This window comes from Saccopteryx bilineata, chromosome 7, assembly GCF_036850765.1.
Source record: "Saccopteryx bilineata isolate mSacBil1 chromosome 7, mSacBil1_pri_phased_curated, whole genome shotgun sequence".
Classification (NCBI taxonomy): Eukaryota; Metazoa; Chordata; class Mammalia; order Chiroptera; family Emballonuridae; genus Saccopteryx; species Saccopteryx bilineata.
The window spans coordinates 75,982,455-75,998,503 of record NC_089496.1 but is presented as its reverse complement, the minus strand read 5'-3'; the positions used below and the strand labels follow the sequence as shown (position 1 = coordinate 75,998,503).

Below are 16,049 nucleotides of genomic sequence, written 5' to 3'. Positions count from 1 at the left end.
CAGAGAGAGGGACAGATAGGGACAGACAAGAAGGGAGAGAGATGAGAAGCATCAATTCTTTGTTATGGTACCTTAGTTGTGCACTGATTGCTTTCTCATATGTGCCTTGACCCTGGGGGCTGCAGCAGAGCAAGTGATCCCTTGCTCAAGCCAGCAATCTTGGGCTTCAAGCCAGCAACCTTTGGGCCCAAGTCAGTAACCATGGGGTCATGTCTATGATCTCACGCTCAAGCCAGCAACCCCACACTCAAGCTGGTGAGCCTACGCTCAAGCGGCGACTTTGGGGTTTCGAAACTGGGTCCTCCACGCCCCAGTCAGACATTCTATCCACTGCCTGGTCAGGCAAAGGGCTTCAACTTTTAAAAGACTATAATCATGGCCCTGGTCGGTTGGCTCAGCAATGGAGTATCAGCCTGGCGTGTGGGAGTCCCAGGTTCGATTCCCAGTCAGGGTACAAAAGAGAAGCATCCATCTGCTTTTCCTTCCTTCCCCCTCTCCTTCCTCTCTGTCTCTCTCTTCCCCTCCTATAGTCAAGGCTCCACTGGAGCAAAGTTGGTCGGGGCACTAAGGATGGCTCCATGGCCTCTGCCTCAGGCACTAGAATGGCTCCAGCCACAACAGAGCAATGCCTCAGATGGGCAGAGGATCGCCCCCTGGTGGGCATGCCGGGTGGATAGCAGTTGGGCACATGAGGGAGGGAGTCTGTCTGACTGCCTCTCTGCTTCTAACTTTGGAAAAAGAAAAAGAAAAGACTATAATCAGACAAGCTATGTTTTGTAACCATAATAAAATTAAATCAGAAATAAGCACTAGAAAGAAATTTGGGAAAACCACAAATGTTTGGAAATTAAACAATTTTTCTAAGTAACCCATGGGTCAAAGAGGACTCACAAAGGGAATTACAAAGTATTTTGAACAAAGTATAAACAAAAATATATCAAAATTTTGGACTGAACTTAAAGCACTGCATAGAGGAAAATTTATAGATTTAAATATTTATATTAGAAAAGAAAAATTTTAAAACAATCATCCAAGATTCCACTTTAAGAAACTAAAAGCCTGACCAGGTGGTAGCACAGTGGATAAAGTGTCAGACTGGGGTGCAGAGGACTCAGGTTCGAAACCCTGGGGTCTCCGGCTTGAGTGCGGGCTCATCTGGTTTGAGCAAGGCTCATCAGCTTGAGCAAGGGGTCACTTGCTCTGCTGTAGCCCCCCAGTCAAGGCATATATGAGAAAGCAATCAATGAACAACTAAGGTGCCGCAACGAAGAATGGATGCTTCTCATCTCTCTCCCTTCCTGTTTGTCTGTCCCTACCTGTCCCTCTCTCACACACACACACACACACACACACACACACACACACAACTAGAAAAGCCTGACCTGTGGTGGCACAGTGGATAAAGCATCCTCATGGAATGCTAAGGTGACCAGTTCGAAACCCTTGCACTTGCCTGTTCAAGGCACATACAAGAAGCAACTACTATGAGTTGATGCTTCCCGCTCCCACACCCCCTTCTCTCTCCCTCTCTCCTCTTTCTATCTCTCTCCCCCTCCTCTTTCTAAAATCAATAAAATTTGGCCCTGGCCGGTTGGCTCAGTGGTAGAGCGTCGGCCTGGCGTGCAGAAGTCCCGGTTTCGATTCCTGGCCAGGGCACACAGGAGAAGCGCCCATCTGCTTCTTCCCCTTTCCCCCCCTCCTTCCTCTCTGTCTCTCTCTTCCCCTCCTGCAGCCAAGGCTCCATTGGAGCAAAGATGACCCGGATGCTGGGGATGGCTCCATGGCCTCTGCCTCAGGCGCTAGAATGGCTCTGGTCGCAACAGAGCGACGCCCCAGAGGGGCAGAGCATCGCCCCCTGGTGGGCAGAGCATCGCCCCTGGTGGGCGTGCCGGGTGGATCCCGGTTGGGCACATGTGGGAGTCTGTCTGACTGCCTCCCTGTTTCCAGCTTCGGAAAAATACAAATCAATAAATTTTTTTAGGAAAAAAAAAAAGCTAGAAAAAACAGCAAACTAAACAGAGCAACCAAGGAAGGAACGTAAAGTTTAAAGCTGTAATCAATAAAATAAAAAAAAAGATGAACAATAACAAAAAGCAATAAAAGTCAATTTCATAGAGACAGAAAGTAGTAGAACGGTGACCACCAGGGGCTGGGTGGAGGGAAATGGGGAGGTTTATTGGGTAACAGAGTTTTGTTTTTTTTTTTTGTTTGTTTGTTTTTGCGTTTTTCTGAAGCTGGAAATGGGGAGAGACAGTCAGACAGCCTCCCGCATGCGCCTGACCGGGATCCACCCGGCACGCCCACCATGGGGCGACGCTCTGCCCACCAGGGGGCGATGCTCTGCCCCTCCGGGGCGTCGCTCTGCTGCGACCAGAGCCACTCTAGCGCCTGAGGCAGAGGCCACAGAGCCATCCCCAGCGCCCGGGCCATCTTTGCTCCAATGGAGCCTTGGCTGCGGGAGGGGAAGAGAGAGACAGAGAGGAAGGTGCGGCAGAGGGGTGGAGAAGCAAATGGGCGCTTCTCCTGTGTGCCCTGGCCAGGAATCGAACCCGGGTCCACCGCACGCTAGGCCGACGCTCTACCGCTGAGCCAACCGGCCAGGGCGAGTTTTAATTTTGAAAGATGAAGTATCCTGAAGATTGGTTGTACAACAATGTGAATGTACTTAAAACTACTGAACTATACACTTAAAAAACAGATAACAGTGTAGTTCACGGGAAGTGGGGGAAGGTAGAAGAGGGCAAAGGCAGGATAAATGGTGACGGAAGAGACTTGACTTTGGGTCGTGACCACATAGTGCAGTGTGCCGATGATGGAATATGGAACGGTAAGCTCTATACCTATGTAACCAATGTCACCTCAATAAATTCAATGAAAAAATAAAGTTAAAAAATGGTTTAAATTTTGCTATGCATTTTACCACTATTTTTAAAAATTACACTAAATGAAAGTAGCCAAGTGCAAAAGGCTCCGTTTTATGTGATTCCATTGACATACACTGTCCAGTACGGGCAAATCAGAGGACAGGAAATAGCCTGGTGACTGCCCGGGGCTGGAGTGAGAACAAGCACTGACTGCACAAGCACACAGAGGACCTTTCTGGATGACAGCAATGTTGTAACACTGGACTGTGGTGACAGTTGCACAATTCTATAACTTCACTAAAAACCATGAGTCATACATTTAAAATGGGTGATTTTTATATTATAAATTATTTCTCAATAAAGATGGTTTTATAAAAACACACACGCACGAAATAAAAGAAAATGAGTAAAAAGGGCCTTAGAGTGAGGGAGGTCTTTTAAACTGACTTGAAATCCAAGCCAGGTCCTAGCTGGTTCGCTCAGTGGATAGTGTTGGCCCAGTGTACAGACTCCCGTGTTCGATTCAGGGCACACAGAAGTGATCGTCTGCTTCTATCCCTTCCCCGTCCCCCTTCCCTGCCTCACCACCTCCCACAGCCAGTGGCTCAACTGGTTCCAGCATTTACCCTGGGAACTGAGGAAAGTTTAGTTAATTCTAGCATTGACCCCAGACAGGGGTTATCGGGTGGATCCTGGTCAGGGTGCATATACGAGTCTGTCTCATGATCTCCCCTCCTCTCATTTAAAAATAAATAAAAAGCCTGACATGTGGTGGCGCAGTGGATCAAGCATCGACTTGGAATGCTGAGGTCACCGGTTCAAAACCCTGGGTATGTCCGGTCAAGGCACATATGGGAGTTGATGCTTCCTGTTCCTCCCCCCTTCTCTTTCTATCTCTCTTTCTCTCTCTCTGTCTCCTCTAAAATGAATAAATTTAAAAAAATAATTTAAAAATAAATAAATCCAGAAGCCAAATGAAGGAAAAGATGGGTAGATCTGAATATTCAAACAAAATTTTAAAAATAAACACTGCTGTTGCCTGACCAGGTGGTGGCGCAGTGAATAGAGCGTCGGACTGGGATGCCGAGGACCCAGGTTCGAGACCCCGAGGTCGCCAGCTTGAGCGCACGCTCATCTGGTGTGAGCAAAAACTCACCAGCTTGGACCCAAGGTCGCTGGCTGGAGCAAGAGGTTACTCGGTCTGCTGAAGACCCACGGTCAAGGCACATATGAGAAAGCAATCAATGAACAACTGAGGTGTCGCAATGCGCAACAAAAAAACTGATAATTGATGCTTCTCATCTTTCTCCCTTCCTGTCTGTCTGTCCCTGTCTATCCCTCCTCTCTCTGACTCTCTCTCTGTCTCTGTGTAAAAAAATATATATATATTTTTATATATTATATAAAAAAATTATATATATATTATATAAAAAATTATATATATATATATAATATAAAAACACTGCTGCAATTCTTCCTCTTTCTCATCTTCTACCTACCATGACCAGCTAAGGAAAACTTTGGAACTAGTTAAGAAGATTCTACATGAACCACTGAAAGCACTAACTGAAAGTGGACAACTGTGGCATTACATCCCCATTCAGGCTGACTACAAAGGATTGTGATGAAGGAAAATCCTCCCAATGGACAGAACTTTGAGCAAGACACCAATTGTTCATTTTGCCTGGAAGGAGAGATGGCCATGGGTGTGGACTTACACTGATTTAAGAGTGACTAGCAGTTTGCTGGACAGCCAAGGATGTCACTGGAAGATGGAGACAAGAGGTTTGAAGGAAGGGTTGGTTCATGGATGGAGCTCTCCAAGTAGGTATATAAAGTGTGAACAGGGTTGTGTCCTAAATGCTCATCAAAAAATTACCTCAGCAAAGGAGTATTTTAATTAATAGGTGGATAAAGTTACTTGTTCTGCAGCTATCAGCCTCTTTCCCAGCCATCCCTGTCTTGCCCAATGGACTCATGATCAAAGTAGTTGCAGCAGCCAAGAGGAAGGTCAGCAAAATGGATTTTCACTCACCAAGACCAATTTCCCTAGTCAGCCAACCATAAAGACCTATAACGTCACCATTCCTGATACTGGATTGTTTCCATCACAAAAGAGGCAGCAACTTCTTACTAGAATAGACTCTGGGCATGGATCATCTCCCTTGTCCTTAGTATTTCTGTCAGAACCACTAACCATGAGCTTACAGAATGCCTTATTCCATATGACACTGCTTTTGGCTTAGGGAACTTATTTTATGGCTAAGGAACACAGTGGGCACATGGTCATGGAATTCACTGATCTTACTATGTCCCCCATCATCTTGAGCAGTGGAATAGTAGGCTAGTTATCCATCCTTCTTTGTGTTACTAGAGCTGAACCCTATAAACATTCTCCTTTTCTTATTTATTTTTTTAGCGAGACAGACAGGAATGGAGAAACATAAGAAGCATCAACTCATAGCTGTGGCAGTTGTGGCACTTCAGTTGTTCATTGATTGTTTTCTCATATGTGCCTTGATTGGGGGGTGGGGAGTTCAGCTGAGCCAGTGACCACCTTGCTCAAGCTAGTGACCTTGGGCTCAAGCCAGCAACCTTGGGCTTCAAGCCAACAACCTTTGGGCTTAAGCCAGCAACCTCAAGGTTTTGAACCTGGGTCCTCAGCGTCCCTGGGCGATACTCTAATATCGCCCACTGTGCCACCACCTGGTCAGGCAAAATCCTCCTTTTCTAACTGGCTCAATGACTAGGTTTCATGAACAATAGATGCTGAAGGCTCACAGCAAGGCGACAGAGGCTTCTTTTCCCAGTCCTGTGCTTTCATATCCACGACAACTAGTGGATCTGGGTGCAGGTCTATTGGTGTTCACTTCAGTGACCACCACAGAATGGCTGCCACGCACACAGACAGACAAATTTTTAAGCCTCCTAGCAGGCTACTTGTAGGGATCACTTCCAGCTCACTGCTCTGGCAAATGTCCTTACATGGTGCATGTTCCTGTGGCAGACACACCCTCTCCAAAGAGGTCTGAATCTCAGGCTTGGAAAGGGCCTTGTAGGCAAAAGATGTTTTCCTAGTTCTTGCTCACTCTCCCTCATTCTAGAGGGTAGTAGCTGTTTTCTGCATATGTTACTTCTGAAGCCTTTAAAAGTCCTTTTACCTGTTTTATTACCATATTTTCCCCATGTATAAGACGCTCTGATGTATAAGACACACCTTAATTTTGGGGTCCAAATTTTGGGGAAAAAAAGTATTACATAAAGTTACTGAACTCAAGTTTTATTCATCATAAAATTCATACAACTCCTCATCACTGTCAAAACTCCCATCCATTCGCTTATCCTCTGTGTCTGATGACAAATCACTGTCTTCATATATTGCCTTATCCTCAGTTCCATCTATGGGACTGTTACTTGGGATATCAAATTGAAGGGGGACTTCATCCATATTTGCAATCTGTCTCAACTCAAACCAATGTGTCTTCGGACACTGAATAGCAAAACGATGAAATTCAAGGACCTTTTGCTCATAGCTTTCAGGCATCTTTTGGCCAAGTCTGGTGCATGTATGGACGTAGTCCGTTCCGTTTCATGAACCTAAAGCGCCAATTTGTGTCCTCCTTTGAAATCAGTAACTTCTTTTTCATCAGCAATTCTTCTTGCCTCATGCTGAACCATCTCTGTGGACACAGGAATTCCAATTGCCCTTTGCTCTTCATCCATATTTTCAATCCCTTTCTGCATCAGGCCATTTTGCTGACTTGCCTCTCATGGCCTTTTTCTGCCGTGGTGTTTTCAGTAGGGTTTCTTCTTCCCGTAGCCAGTCTCAGATTAATTTCTCAGTTGGAGGAGGACCAAACTTACATTGAGCAGCATAATTTCCATTCACTTTTGCAAACTGGATCACTTTTAACTTGAATTCAGCACTGTACGTAAATCTTTTCTGAGTCATTTCTGGGCAGAACGTGGGAAAAAGTAACCTACCGTAATATACTGTAATAAGTAGGAAACAATGAACGCAAAGACAACAAACATGAAAAGGCGAAAATGTAAGTAAAAAAAATATCTACCACTACTGTATAAGATGCACCCAGTTTTGCCTGACCTGTGGTGGCGCAGTGGGTAAAGCAGTGACCTGGAACACTGAGGCTGCTGGTTCAAATTCCTGGGCTTGCCTGGTCAAGGCACATACAGGAAGTAACTACTATGAGTAGATGCTTCCTGTGTCTCCCCCCTTTCTCTCTTTCTCTCCCCCCCAACTCCAAAAAACTAATTAATAAAATCTTAAAAAAAAAAGCCTTTATTTATTTATTTATTTATTTATTTATTTATTTTTTCATTTTTCTGAAGCTGGAAATAGGGAGAGACAGTCAGACAGACTCCCGCATGCGCCTGACCGGGATCCACCCGGCACGCCCACCAGGGGCGATGCTCTGCCCACCAGGGGGCGATGCTCTGCCCATCCTGGGCGTCGCCATGTTGCGACCAGAGCCACTCTAGCGCCTGGGGCAGAGGCCACAGAGCCATCCCCAGCGCCCGGGCCATTTTTGCTCCAATGGAGCCTTGGCTGCGGGAGGGGAAGAGAGAGACAGAGAGGGAAAGCGCGGCGGAGGGGTGGAGAAGCAAATGGGCGCCTCTCCTGTGTGCCCTGGCCGGGAATCGAACCCGGGTCCTCCGCACGCTAGGCCGACGCTCTACCGCTGAGCCAACCGGCCAGGGCCAAAAAAGCCTTTATTTTTTAAAAAAAGATGCACCCAGTTTTTAGACCCTAAAATTTTCAAAAAAGGGTGCATCTTATACATGAGGAAATATGGTAGTTAAGCATCTTTTACTAGTTAACATTTCCTTTCTTTCTTCTTTCTTATTATTCAGTGTGAGGCAGGGAAGCAGAAAGACTCCTGCAGGTGCCCGAAAGAGGATTGTTGGGCAGATAAAATATATTATGCTCACTTTGTTAAAGATGGTGCTGCCCACTTGAAAGCACGTCGCCCCGGTGATAGTATTAATTGCCCTTCTTGCTTGGGATGGGCGTGGGGGAGGGCTTTCGCGCTAAAAGGTTTTAAAAGGAAGAGAGATCATGTTGTTCTTGGAGAAGAGTGATTGCGTTCTAGGAGGAGGGCAGAGAGCAGGGAGGAGAGCAGAGTAAGGCTACATGGAGGAATGCTGAAGGAGAAGCTAGTTTGTGCAGAGAGAAGGAGATGGGGAACAGAGGTGAATAAGGCTAGTGAGCTTGAAACCTTTAATTCTAGGAAACTCGGATAAGTCAGTGGCTTTGGGAGCCCTGAATGGAAAGGGAAGTGTTTTCCCACTGTATGTATTACTTGCCTGCTGGGTACAAGCTAGGATTAAAGGTAATGGCCCACCAGTTCTTGGCTCCATTGTTTCATTACCATCTGTCCAAATCCAATGCAAACCTGCATGGGCCAGGTGGCTGTGATGGTGGCCGTGGCTACTGGCCTTACAAGGATCCACCCAACAAGCCCCCTACCAGATGATGACCTGCCCATCTGGGACTGCTGCTCCGTTGCTCAGCAACTGAGCTATTTTATTTAAGCACCTGAGGCAAGGCCATGGAGTCATCCTCAGTGCCCAGGGCCAAGCTGCTTAAATCAAATAAGCCATGGCTACAGGAGGGGGAGAGAGACAAAGAAAGAAGGGGAGGGGCAAGAGTAGAGAAGCAGATGGTCACTTCTTTGTGTGCCCTGATTGAGAATTAAACCCAGGATTTCCACATGCCGGATGACCCTCTACCACTGAGCCAACTGGCTAGGGCCTAGTTAAAATTTCTTTACATTAAACGTTGCCCTGTTCAATTACTGGTGTGGTTTCATGATACAAATGTCCCTTTGAGGACAGTACGGCAGCAGCAAGGCACAGCAGCACTTTGTGAGGCTGGGATAACATGTAATGCCCTCCGGTATGTGGAAAATGCTCTATATTAGCAAACAACATATGGGGTTTTTTTTAATTTATTTTAAATTATTTATTCACTTTAGAGGAGAGAGAGAGAGAGAAGGGGGGAGGAGCAGGAAGCCTCAACTCCCACATGTGCCTTGACCTGGCAAGCCCAGGGTTTTGAACCGGCAATCTCAGCATTCCAGGTTGACGCTTTATCCACTGTGCCACCACAGGTCAGGCAACATATGGGGTTTTATCTTCTATAGTAGGAGTCACTAGTCTGGAATTGAGGGTAAGAATGGGAGTGACTTCTCTTTGGATTCTACTGGTTTAGAAGTTTTCATTCCCAAAGGAGATACCCTTCACCCGGAACACAATAAATCCATTAGACTGGAAGTTGAGACTGCCACCTGGCCACTTTGGGCTCCTCATGCTATAGTGAACCAAATGCAGAGAACAGGGGGTTATTTATCGGCAAGGGTGACTGAGTCTGACCACCAAGAGATAAACAGGGCTGTTACTACATAATGAGGGGAATATAACCACAATATAGAGAATCCTGAGGCCTCTCTCCCATGTCTTGAGGTAAAAGTTAGAGAAAACTACAACAATCCAATTCAGGGAGGACTACTCATGACATTAATCCTTTAGTTATATGGTCACTAAAGGTTGGGGTCACTCCACTGGGCAAACAACTACGATCAACTTAGGTTCTTGCTGAGGGCAAAGAAATATAGAATGGTTAATGGAAGAAAAAATTAATTATCTATGTTCTTGAGGCTGTTTTTTTCTGTTTTATCCATTCGGTAGAAATACAGTTGCATGCTACCACATCTCTTCAAATTTCCACATTCAATAATGTCATGTTAGTAGCTTGAAATTAGCCCTGTTGGGATTATTTACACCACAGAAATAGGCAAATTCTACAAATCAGGACTTCACAGATTAAAAAGTTTGAGAGGCCCTGGCCGGTTGGCTCAGCGGTAGAGCGTCGGCCTGGCGTGCAGGAGTCCCGGGTTTGATTCCTGGCCACGGCACACAGGAGAAGCGCCCATCTGCTTCTCCACCCCTCCCCCTCTCCTTCCTCTCTGTCTCTCTCTTCCCTTCCTGCAGCGAGGCTCCATTGGAGCAAAGATGGCCCAGGCGCTGGGGATGGCTCTGTGGCCTCTGCCTCAGGCGCTAGAATGGCTCTGGATGCAACAGAGCAATGCTCCAGAGGGGCAGAACATCGCCCCCCCGTGGGCATGCCTGGTGGATCCCGGTCGGGCGCATGCCCTGGCCAGTTAGCTCAGTTAGTTAGAGCGTCATCCCAAAACAAGGTTGCGGGTTCAATCCAGTCAGAGCACACATGGGAAGCAACCAATGAGTGCAGAACTGAGTAGAACAAATGAATGCTTTCCTTCCCCCTTCCTCTCTCTGTCTCCCTAAAAAAAAAAATAAAAAAATCAATCAACTGACTAAATAAAAAAAAAATGTTTTTAAATTAAGGCCTGGCTAGACAGCTCTGTTGGAGCATTGCCCAAGGAACAGAGGTTGCTGGTTCAATCCCTGGTCAGAGCACATATAGGAAGAGCTTGATATTCCTGTCTCTACCTGCTTCTCCCTCCCCCCCCCACCCTCCCCCCAATTTTTTTCAGGAAAATGGCAATCTGATATTCCAGTAAAGGAGACCTACTCCAAAGGCAAGAAGACAAATGAAACAGTATATAACAACTAAAGGAACTTTAGCCTGAACTGGCAGTGGCGCAGTGGATAGAGCGTCGGACTGGGACATGGAAGACCCAGGTTCAGAAACCTGAAGTCGCCGGCTTGAGCATGGGCTCATCTGGTTAGAGCAAGGCTCATCAGCTTGAGCCTAAGGTCACTGGCTTGAGCAAGGGGTCACTCAGGCGGCTCTAGCCCCTGGTCAAGGTACACTTGAGAAAGCAATCAATGAACAACTAAGGTGCCGCAACGAAGAACTGATGCTTCTCATCTCTCTCCCTTCCTGTCTGTCCCTATCTGTCCCTCTGTCACAAAAAAAACACAAAAAAACTTTAGAAATCTCCTAATATTCAAAGGCAGACCACAATGACTCCTAAGACAGTTAAATACACAAGGTTTGAGTAGAACAATGTTCATAAAGACATTAATATAAAATAGGTAGGAAAAGCAGTGGATCAAGTGTCGACCCAGAACACTGAAATCGCTGGTTCAAAACCCTGGGCTTGCCTGGTCAAGGCACACATGGGAGTTGATGCTTCCTGCTCCTCCCTTTCTTTCTATCTCCTCTTTCTCTAAAAATGAATAAATAAAATCTTTAAAAAAAAAATAGGGAGGGCCTGACCAGGCGGTGGCGCAGTGGATAGCGCGTCAGACTGGGATGCGGAGGACCCAGGTTTGAGACCCCGAGGTCGCCAGCTTGAGCACAGGCTCATCTGGCTTGAGCAAAAAGCTCACCAGCTTGCACCCAAGGTCACTGGCTCGAGCAAGGGGTTACTCGGTCTGCTGAAGGTCCACAGTCAAGACACATAAGAGAAAGCAATCAATTAACAACTAAAATGTTGCAACAAGGCCTGACCTGTGGTGGCGCAGTGGATAAAGCATCAACCTGGAAATGCTGAGGTCGCCGGTTCGAAACCCAGGGCTTGCCTGGTCAAGGCACATATGGGAGTTTATGCTTCCAGCTCCTCCCCCCGTCTCTCTCTCCTCTCTCTCTCTGTCTCTATCTCTCTCTCCTCTCTAAAATGAATAAATAAAAATAAAAAAAAAATGTCGCAACAAAAAACTGATGATTGATGCTTCTCATCTCTCTTCATTCCTGTCTGTCTGTCCCTATCTATCCCTCTCTCTCTGTTCCTGTAAAAAAATAAAAGTAAAAAATAGGCAGGAAAAGTAAGCTGGGAGAAGACTGAAACAATGAGAAACAGCAGGTATAAAATGACTGGGACTTATAGCAAAGGCCTTTCTGAGACAATGGGGAGCTACTGAAGCTTTGAGGGAGGAGAGAGGAGATTAATCTCGCAACAGGATGTGGTGAAGGTAGTGAAACACTTTATTTTTGAAAACTGTGAAGCAGACCCCCCCAAAATTACAATACATGCAATAAACAAAAGCCTTGAGTAAAGCATTAAAAATCAGTAATAACTCAAAGCTCAAAAGCATACATACTCCGTGATTCCATTTATACAAAATGCAAACCCATCTAATACTAACAAAAAGCAAATCCATGGTCGCCAGGTACTAGAGGAGAGAACTACAAAGGGACACAGGATCTTGTAGGGGACCAAAATGCTCTATATCCTGATTGTAATGGGTGTATGTAACTGTAGAAACTTTTCAAATTTTACACTTAAATGGATGGAATTGATTGCACTAAAGTATTCCTCTATGAACCTGGCAAGAAAAAAAAACACAATTACAACTCAAACATATTAATCAGACATTTGATGATATGTATTTAGGCATAAATGAAAAAGTTCTGCAATGACAGCATTTTAGAGAAGTAAAATCAAACTTCTAGTTTCCCTCTTTTCATGTGATGAGCTTTCAGTACCTATAGTCAATGTTGATTCTTTTTTCCCGGAAGTTATATACAGGTAAAACCTCATTTCATTATTTTCCCTCGCCTTATTCCCATACTGTCCAATCCCTTCCATTTCCTCCTCACAACAGCTAGGAGGTTGCTCATTTTCCTAATCTGTATAATGGAATAGCATTACCTACCTCAAAGGTATATACGCAATGCACTTTACATACTCTACACCAGGGGTCCCCAAACTGCGGCCCCCTGAGGCCATTTATCCGGCCCCCACCACACTTCCAGAAGGGGCACCTCTTTCATTGGTGGTCAGTGAGTACTGTATGTGGCGGCACCGCAAAGGGCAGCATCGCTCACTATAATACTACTTCCGGTGACGTGGGACGCAAGCGTCATGGCTCCGGACGCACGTCATATCACTTGTTACGGCTAGCAGTGACAAATATGGAACCGGACACTGACCATCTCATTAGCCAAAATCAGGCCCATAGTTCCCATTGAAATACTGGTCAGTTTGTTGATTTAAATTTACTTGTTCTTTATTTTAAATATTGTATTTGTTCCCATTTTGTTTTTTTACTTTAAAATAAGATATGTGCAGTGTGCTTAGGGATTTGTTCATAGTTTTTTTTATAGTCCGGCTCTCCAACAGTCTGAGGGACCGGCCCCTTGTGTAAAAGTGAACTGGCCCCCTGTGTAAAAAGTTTGGGGACCCCTGCTCTACACATAGCAAGAGCTCAAAATAGTTGTTTTGCCTTAGCCATTTTCTACACATTTATGCTCATTGAAGAGTGTCTCTCTTATCTTTGCATTTTTTTCATTTTATCTAGCACAGGGTACGATATAAGTAGGCCCTAAATACTGTTTCTTCAGAGAAATGTTTGTGGTGCCTAGAAATTCAGCTATGGATAAAAAGACAACACTATACAAAAGAGAGAAACTTAAGTGTTATCTTTAAAGACATAAAAGTTTTTTGTGTAATTTGAAAAGAATGATCAGTTATGACCGAAGGAATTAAGAAACATGTCTAAGAGAAGCTAAAGTCTGAAAGAGACTAAGGGGAGGATGCATATCTACTTCACTAAATGGTATTTATAAATACTGCAAAATGCAAGTCCAAGAGAAAAATCTTTAAGTGACAGGATAACTATTTTTAAAAAAAAATTTTTTTTTAATTCATTTTAGAGAAAGGGAAGAGAGAGGAATGGGGGAGAAAGAGTATGAGGGAGAGCGGAAGAGCGGGAGAGAGAAGCACCGATTTGTTGTCCCACTTGTTCACGCATTCACTGGTTGACTTTTTTTTTTTTTTTAGATTTTATTTATTGACTTTTGGAGAGAGAGAGAGGAGAGTGAGAAGTAGGAAGCATTTACTCATAGTAGTTGCTTCCTGTATGTGCCTTGCCCAGGCAGGCCCAGGGATTGAAACCTGCAACCTCAGCGTTCCCGGTCAACGCTTTACCCACTGCACCACCACAGGTCAGGCACACTGGTTGACTCTTGATGTGCCCTGACCAAGGACAAAACCTGCAACCTTGTTGTATCCAATGACGCTCTAACCAACTGAGCTACCTGGCCAGGGCAGGAAAATCCTTAGCTGTCAAATACTGTAAAAAGGTGTGAGGCAAGGAAAACTAGGCTCTCTACAGATGGGCACACTTGGCGCAGAAGATGACAAGAAACGACCTTTCCTAATGACTAAATAATTAAATGTTAATAATAAACATTCCTACTACTATTTGGCATACGATCTATATAGAAGCTCAAGACGGAGTAAGATTTAAGGATAAAACCGGGAGATCTAACATTGAAGATCCCGGTGCCACTAATATTGGGCGGTATAACCGAGGATTCTAAGGGTTTCCACTTTAATGTTAAATGGGCTCGAGGGCAAGTAAACTAACCGTTCCAACTCCCTCCAAGTCGGAGGTGACCCAAGGAAAAGTCAGTGCACCCGCTGGGGCCCAACTGTAGTAGAAGGGTTGGGACTAGCTGAAAGCAGCAAACCGGCTTTTGTGGGGCCTACAACCGCCTTCCGGGCATCCCAGCATCAGTGTAGTCCCCGCAATCCATTGGAAGCCGTCGCGATTGGAGAAACCCTGAGTTTGCCGCCTTACCAAGTCTAGAACAATACGGAAACCCAACTCCCACTTACAAAGCGCTCTCCGTTTCCATCTGCTCCTCTGCCTCACTGGGAGAAAAGTAAAGATTCAGCTTCCCGCTCCGGGAAGCCCCAAATTAGGTAGGGGTTAAAAATAGTAAGGGGCGGACAGAAGGACCTCTGGCCTCGGACTCCACAAAGAGATAGTCCAGGCGTCAGACCCGCTCAGGGGCCCAAAGGCCCGCAGGATCCCGCAGTGCTAGTGTCGAAAGGACATGAGGAGCCCGGGGAAACAGCCGGAGGCCAACCTCACCTGCCGCTTGTTCATCCGCCGCACATCATCCAAAAAATCTAGAGACAGCATCGTAGGGCCGGTGAGGAAGACACCGGCAAGAAAGAGGGCGCGATGTGACCGGAGGGCGGAACGACAGACGCCGGGGTGAACTGGCAGTGGACAGGACCCTGCGGCGCCCTCACTTCCACTTCCGGGGCGGCAAACGGCACGGCCCGCCCCTTCGCTGCGGAGAGTGGACAAAGGGACTCGCAACCTTCCTGATCCAGCCTCCTGGTCTGGCCTCGCTGTAGGAGGGCTCTCCAGTTCCAGAGCTCGCGTGCTGGAAACCGACCGGAACCCACTTCCGCGCTCCGCTGCGCGGCCCGGGGTTAGAGGGAAGCCCGCCCTTCAACTTCCGGAAGGCTAGCCAATGGGAAGCCGGGTCTCTGGCTTCTTCGGACAGAAGCGGCCCCTCAGTGGCCAGCACGGTTAAACCCGTGGTCTGGGTGTGGCACCAGATGAATCGCCAAGCCTTGTGGTCTCAAGTGGGGCGGGTGTCGCACAATGGGAAACTGACAGCTGAGGTGGTTTCAGTAAGTTCTAAAGATGAAGGATGCAGGAAACTTTGAAAGCACTACCTGAATCTCTCAAATTTAAGAAAGTCTTGGTTGGAGAGAAAGCAACTGATTGTCTCACATTGGGATGAGGCCCTTCTTTATTTTTTTTATTTTTTATTCATTTTAGAGAGATGGGGGGGAGAGGGAGAGAGAAGGACCGGGGGAAGAGCAAGAAGCATCAACTCTCATTTGTGCCTTAACCAGGCAAGCCCGGGGCCTCCAACCGGCAACCTCAGCGTTCCAGGTTGACGCTTTATCCGCTGCGCCACCACAGGCCAGGCTTGGCCTTTCTTACTTATCTTTTAACCCAGCATCTTCCATGAAATAAACACTCAAAAAAAGTTGTCAAATGAAAAACAAACGAACAAGCAAACCGTTGTCAAATGAATAGAGGACTTAAAACCCAGAAGGCCCAGGCCTCCCAGACAGATGAATCAAGCAAGACTCAAGAATATGATTATAATGACTCAGATCAGTGAAGATGGTGGTCCGCAGTGCTTGCTCAAGATTAAAAGAGGATTTATTATGACAAGATAACCTGGACATGTTTTCTTTGAATACATGTACCCTGATTTATTAATGTCACCCATTAAAATTAATAAATATTTATAAAAAAAGGATTTATTAAATTAAAAAGTAGAAGATATAGCCTTAGTCCTTAAAGAGCTTATAGTATCTTGCTGCAGAAAAAAATGGGGGTTGGGGGTGCTGGACAGATAACTCTGTTGGAGCATCGTCCAGAAGCACAGAGGTTGCCGGTTCCATGCCCCATCAGGGA

At 46.0% G+C, this 16,049-nt stretch overlaps 1 protein-coding gene across 2 annotated transcripts in view; it reads right to left on the bottom strand.

Annotated features, from left to right (window-relative positions):
* SEC11A (SEC11 homolog A, signal peptidase complex subunit) overlaps window positions 1–15,029 on the bottom strand; it is a 41,706-nt gene extending 26,677 nt beyond the window's left edge. For both annotated transcript variants that reach the window (XM_066239965.1, XM_066239966.1), the window contains exon 1: window positions 14,694–15,029. In XM_066239965.1, the coding sequence (XP_066096062.1) occupies window positions 14,694–14,744 (51 nt within the window). In that variant the 5' untranslated portion in view covers window positions 14,745–15,029. The remainder of the gene's footprint in view (window positions 1–14,693) is intronic.
* Between the last annotated feature and the right edge of the window lie 1,020 nt (window positions 15,030–16,049).